Genomic DNA, 6,786 nt, shown 5'->3' with positions numbered 1-6,786 from the left:
TAAAGAGCATGTCCATATTCTTTATGGAATCTTCTGCACCTGAGATTCTCTCTTTCATCTCTTGTATTCTGTTGCTGATGCTCACATCTATGGTTCCTGATTTCTTTCCTAGGATTTCTATCTCCAGAGTTGTCTCCCTTTGGGTTTTCTTTATTGTTTCTACTTCCATTTTTAGATATTCACTGGTTTTGTTCAATTCCATCACCTGTTTGGTTGTGTTTTCCTGTTATTCTTTAAGGGATTTTTGTGTTTCTTCTTTAAGGACTTCTACCTGTTTAGCACTGTTTTCCTGTTCTTTAAGGGATTTTTGTGCTTCCTCTTTAAGGACTTCTACCTGTTTACCAGTGTTCTCCTGTATTTCTTTAAGTGAGTTGTTAATGTCCTTCTTAAAATCCTCTACCAGCATCATGAGTTATGATTTTAAATCCGAATCTTGCTTTTTGGGTGTGTTGGGGTATCCAGGACTCACTGTGGTGTGGGTGCTTGGGTTCTGATGATGCCCGGTGGTCTTGGTTTCTGTTAGTAAGAGTCTTATGTTTGCCTTTTGCCATCTGGTATTCTCTGGTGTTAGTTGTTATCATTGTCTCTGGCTGGAGCTTGTTCCTCCTGTGATTCTGTTAGCCTCTGTCAGCACTCCTGGGAGTCCAACTCTCTCCTGAGTCTCAGTGGTCAGAGCACTCTCTTCGGGCAAGCTCTCCTCTTGAAGGGAAGGTGCACAGAGGTCTGGGTCTCAGTTCTGCCTCCTGGCTGAAGATGAAGGCCTGAAGGGACCCTGTCCAAGAAGCTATGTTGCTTCTGCCACCTGCACACTCTCCTTGGCAGACTGGTCTCTGAGGGACCCAAGATACAGGATGGCATTCTCCTACAATCCCTTTTATTTGACCTTGTTTACCAAAATTAAAACATTCAACAATTGGATTTTTAATAACATGTAGAGATCAGTTGTCTATTGAAGTTGTATCCTTACACTTTTAATTCTATCCTTCTTATGAGTTGTAATTTAAATTCTTGCTGAGAGTGGCTATTGTGTGTCAGAAAGTAACTAAATCCATACATGTATTCCCAAGTGCAGAGTGAAAGCAGTCCCCCTTCAACTTGCACTCACACGAAGCCTTAGAAACCATGCAGCCTTCATGTATGGTTTCACACAAGGACATGATGCTGAGCAGCAGACATCAAGAACAAGACAAAGACCTTGGCTGTCTTATAGGAAGCTCTCAGAAGGGAGTGATAACTCTGGTCAGATCTGGACAAGTGTTGAACTTGGAGCAGAATTCCTGGGGTTGAATGGAGGACACAGTGGGGTTGCACATCTTTTCCTAACTACAATATAGTGAAGTCCCAAGAGTGTGGGGTTACAAATTGATTCCAACATATGCGTATATACCTATGTAAAATGTATATATTCACTACTACATTAAATTCAGACACTTTGTGACATACAATCTATGCTAGATGTGTTTCACCATAAACATGGAACTCACTATGAGGAAAACTTGGCAATATGCTTAGAGTTATTTTATGACTTTTAAAATTTTATATATGTGTGTTATGTTTATCTTTTAGTAAGGATGAGTGTGTATGTGCACCTAATGAAGTAAAAAGTGGGTATGGATTTGGAGTTACATCTGATCAAATATGATGGTTTATAAATTACATTGGATGCTGACCTTTATCCCCCATGAACATGACATACTGTGTTTAATCCGAAATTATTCATCCTCATCAATGTTACTGAATGTTTCCATTCTAGAAGTGCTTGATATGGATGGAAATGTAGAAGGGCAGCTGGAACGTGAGGCTGGTCTGCACAAAGAATTTGAGGCAGCCTCCACAGTAAGTACCCAGGACCAGATGGGCACACACCATGGGACACACGGCCATAGGGCACCTTAGGAGACAGTAGATGGCCATGGATGGATCATAGACCATTACTGGAGATGGAGTTACACGATGATTATGAGTCTCCTGGCATAGGTACTTGGAACTGAGCTCTGCGAGAACACCAAGCACTCTTAAGTGGTGAGCCACCTCTCCAGCATCTGGAGTCAAATTTGACAAGTCTAAAGCTTCAGAGAGAGCTTAACTACATGGAAACAGGAGACCGTTGTATGCTCAGAAGGAGTTACCAAGATAGACATCAAAGTGGGATCAGAAAAAGCTTTAGCAATTTATTCTGTTTTGTACATCAGTCCAAATATCGATTTCCTTTCAGAGAAAAAAAAAAACTCTTTCATTACCAGCAAATGTGAATTATGTTCACTGCAACACACATTGAAAAGTGGCATTGAACTTTCTCTCCCCCTCAACAGATCAGCACTATGCTACCTGCTTAGTTAGTACCTCGTCTAGAATGTGAGCCTAGGAATCATTGCAGGATGGAGGAATAGAAGATATTGCACAGTGTTTCATTAGAAGTCTTCCCTCCAGCCCTCATTGCACATCCTCCTTCACAAGGCTATGTCTCTGTCCCAGCCTCCTCAGGGCATCCTTCACATCCTTGTTGCGCAGACTGTAGATGAGGGGGTTCAGCATGGGAATAACCAGGGTGTAGAAGACAGAGACCACTTTCCCCTGCTCCATGGATGTCAGAGCACCTGGCTGAGCATACATGACAAACACAGTTCCATAAAACAAGGACACAGCTGTCATGTGTGAACCACAGGTGGAGAAGACCTTGTGCCGCCCTGACCCTGAGCGCATCCTGAGAATGGTCATTGTGATGTAGCCATAGGAGATCAGGACCACAAGAGTGGTAGACACGATGATGAGCCCACAGATGCCAAACATGACAAGCTCATTGAGAGTTGTGTCAGCACAGGCCAGCTGGAGCAATGGGGGCACATCACAGTAGAAGTGGTCAATACGGTTGGAGCTGCAGAAGGGCAGCTGGAACGTGAGGCTGGTCTGCACAATGGAGTTCAGGCAGCCACCACAGTAGGTGCCCAGGACCAGACGGGCACATGCCATGGGACACATGGTCACAGGGTACCTCAGGGGACTGCAGATGGCCATGAAACGGTCATAGGCCATGACTGCCAACAGGAAGCCTTCAGTTGTAACCAGAAGGGAGAAAAAGAAGAACTGAGTGGCACATCCTGCAAAGCTGATGACCTTAGAAGAAGAGAGAAAGATGGTCATGGCTTTGGGAGCAATGACAGAGGAGTAGCAGAAGTCAACAAAGGACAGGTTCTTGAGGAAGAAGTACATGGGGGAGTGCAGGCGGGCATCCAGGGTGATGACCACGATCATGGTGAGGTTGCCCAGGACAGTCACTACATACAGGGTCAGGAACACGGCAAAGAGCAGAGCCTGGGTCTTTGCACCTCCCTCAAATCCCACCAACACAAACCCCTGCAAGGACACTGCTGAGAGGCTTCCATTTCTGTGCACTTGTGTGGCCATGAGTAAGAAAAGTTGTAGATAGATGGATGCAGAGAGGGGGAGCTGATTTCACTGTTGTAGTTGGATTTCTACAGGCTCCCAGAACCAATTCTCGACATGCTGATCACTCTCCCAAAAAGCCTGCTAAAGGCTGTGATCTGCCAGATGATCTGGAGTGGCCTGAAAGGGGACATTTCCTCTGATTTACTTAGTTCTCAAGAATTTATTGAGCCTTCCTTCTACAAGAGGCTGGGCAGTGATCTGAGGATGCAGAGAGACTTCCAGAGCTGAGTGATGGAGTATAGATAGCCTTTCAAGGTTCACATGCCTGCCTCTTAGTCACTTCTGTGACATCACAGAGACACCCCAGAACAGCTCCACTAGTACAGTTGCCTACTGAGTTCACCCGGACCAACCAGCCCTCCTTGATTCAAAATGTTCATAAGGACCTTCTATCCTTCTCAAACAGGCTGATCATGTCTCCTCCAGGAAGAGTCCCTCTTAGTCAAGAGTACTAACAGCACTCTCCATGCTGAGACTGAGCCTCTGTATACCCTGCAGGATGCTCAGCAACTCTAGCTCCAAGACTTGTCCACAGTAATAATCAATGTACAGATCCACAGCTTGCTGGAGGATGTGAGCATCTCCAGCTGATGACGTTGGAGACTGTGGTGAAGAGGCAGCTGAGGCCCATGTCCTGAAACACAGCAGGTTTTCAGACAGATTTGGAACATTCTCCCACTAGATCACATGGCCAATTTTACTTCCTATTCCACTTCATTTATTTGAGTTTATAAAGTCTTGTACTTTGCCATTGAAAAATGAGAGAGGGGGGAGAGGGAGAGAGTTGTCCTCTGGTCTTCTGGCCATTTATAGCCATTTTCTCTCCTTTTTAAAATTGGATATTTTCTTTATTTACCTTTCAAATGTTATCCCTTCCCAGTTCACCTCCTCCCCCCAAAGCCCCTTATCAACCTCCCTCCCCCTGCTTCTATGAGGGTATTCACAGTACTGACTGCCTAGGTTTCTATGGTGATGTGTGTGATGTGTAAATGAAAGTTGGTCCTTTGTTTCTAGTTGTAACAAGGACAAGCTTGGTCTTCCCAGGGTGCTGAGGAAAAACATTATCTAAGAAAGAAAGAAAAGGGAGGCATGGGGTGAGAACCCTTGTCTGCTGTGGAAGAGCTGGAAGACATTGTGTGAAAAGGGGAAGCCTGTGCTTCCCTTGGCCTTGTCTCTCCTGAGCAAGGACCATCACAGTATCCTGTGAGCTGGTTGGATGAAGAGTGTCAGCCCACCTGCCTGCAGAATTGGAGCTGGTGTTTAATAAGGCCCACAATTGGCATACCCCAACGTGTGCCAAAAGCAAGGATGATCAGATTAAGACATGTCAGTTTGGTGGGTTTGGTGCATGGCAGGCACTGTGCACACTGTATGCTCCACATTTCTTCTCTCCATCCATATGGATGGTCTCCTAATCCCCACAGGTAATACAATGAACTTACCTTCCCTAGGTAAGAGTCCGATCTACTCCAAGGTCATTCATACATCTAACACTCATGCTCCCAGTGCCCAACGATGAAAAACCTGTTCTATGATAGATATGGAGTGGCAGTCATCAGATGTCTCTGGACCGTCATCAGGTCAGCCATGGAGTGAGATGACTGTGAACAGAGGTGGGCACCAGGTCTCTGTAAGGGACTGACTGTGATGGTTCTGGCTGTGGCAAGTTCTGGGTTCTGTAGGAAAGAAGGCAGGGCTTCCTCATTTGCCGGCTCGCTCTCATGTCAACCCTAGCAGGGCATTGTGTGGAGTTGCCTGCCCTTGGGGTCACTCTGCTGGATGCGATGCTCTGTACCTCATAGTGCTGAGGCTCTTGGCCTCCAAAGGCCAATTAAGGTAATGCTGGCCGCTGGCAACTGGGACCCTAAATCCCTGGGCTCCAGAGTTGGAAGGCTGGCTGTGACCAATCTGCTTCTGTGTCACTGGTCTCTATGGGTTGGTCTGAACCTTGCAGTCCTCTGGAAACCTTGAAGGGACCACCAGAATTATAGCAAAGAAACTCCATACCACCTGAATCCATTGTCCCTCATTCCAGTAGTCACTCCTATAGGGCAATGTTGTGGTCCACTGGCCACAGCCCATTCCCTTGATTTTCTCACCAACTCACTCCATTTGTGTGGGAAAAACTATGTAGTGAGCCCTCCCTAGGGTAGATGGCCAGGTCACTCCTAGGTGGCAACTAGAGCTATACAGTCTGTTAAGTGCAAACCAATACCCTTGATGTTAGTAGAAGCCTGATTATGTTCCTTTCTGGCTGTTTGAGGTTTGCAAAACACAACACAATTTCTACATGGAGGAATTCAAGCCGATAAGCAATGACCCAACCTTAAAGAGACAAAAAAGAAAACTCACAGTGGCCAGAGTAACCTCCTTCTGTCCCTAGTAGCTAGTGTGCCAGGAAGAGCACACTCTGCAGGCTCAATGCCCAATATCTATGATACTTCTTTTACGTGATTCACACATGATTTTGCTGCCATGGCTGACTACTCCTTCATGCATCCGTCATCCATCTCTCACTGGCCACTTTATACCACACAGCCCAGGCAATGGTGACACTGTTCTTCTGGGGTGCTGTTACTTTGACAGGCAGGGCACCTGAACATCAACAAGAGGGTTACCTTCCCTGCAGACCGTATCCACAAGCCATATTATTAAGGTCAGCACCCCACCGTGCTGTCCCTGTGATCCAGGGAACAGATGCTCCCATTTCCTTTAGACCCTTCCCACAACTGCACTCCAGGTTTGGTTCCCTCCTGGAAAGACAGCACTCAGGACTTGTTTTTCCTCTCTACCTTTCCTCTTACTCATGTTTCAATTCTCCCACTCAATTGCTGAGCCCTTTCTTGTTTGCTTTTGTGAACTCATTACATATAACAGACCCTCACATTTTACATATATTGCAAATATCTTTTCTAGCTCATTGCTGGTCTCTGGCCCTATCACTCCACAGTGACTCCTATAGATCTGTCTCCTATAAGAGTGTCTCCATGTGCACTCTGATGTCCCTTGGAAATGGAGCTGTAACCAATCTGCTTCTGTGTCACTGGTCTCTATGGGTTGGTCTGAACCTTGCAGTCCTCTCACGGATGCACACTTTTTTCAGTTTTAAACTCTTTTTTAATTAATTAGTTTATTTTACATCTTGGTCAAACCTTCCCCTCCCTGTCCCATGCTCTCACCTCTTCTCTCTGCCATCCTCACACCCTTCCTTTCTCCTCAGAAAAGGGCTCAGAAAAAGGCAGGCCTCCTATGGATATCAACCTGTCTTGGCATAGCAAGGTGTAATAGGACTAAGCACATCTCCTATTGTGGTTGGACAACACAGGCCAGTGAAGAGAA

At 45.8% G+C, this 6,786-nt stretch overlaps 1 protein-coding gene across 1 annotated transcript; it reads right to left on the bottom strand.

The window, feature by feature from the left end:
• Positions 1-2,377: 2,377 nt before the first annotated feature.
• Positions 2,378-3,447, bottom strand: LOC110301739 (olfactory receptor 12-like). Its single transcript, XM_021172368.1, has one exon. The coding sequence runs from the start codon at positions 3,403-3,405 to the stop codon at positions 2,434-2,436; it is 972 nt and encodes a 323-aa protein (XP_021028027.1). The 5' UTR covers positions 3,406-3,447; the 3' UTR covers positions 2,378-2,433.
• Positions 3,448-6,786: the final 3,339 nt, after the last annotated feature.

Source organism: Mus caroli, chromosome 1 (assembly GCF_900094665.2).
Source record: "Mus caroli chromosome 1, CAROLI_EIJ_v1.1, whole genome shotgun sequence".
Taxonomy (NCBI): Eukaryota; Metazoa; Chordata; class Mammalia; order Rodentia; family Muridae; genus Mus; species Mus caroli.
This window is presented reverse-complemented; position numbering and strand designations above follow the sequence as displayed.

What these genes read in the sequence shown, in the direction of transcription:
- LOC110301739 (XM_021172368.1), bottom strand. Translation starts at nt 3,405, where the DNA reads ATGGCCACACAAGTGCACAGAAATGGAAGCCTCTCAGCAGTGTCCTTG.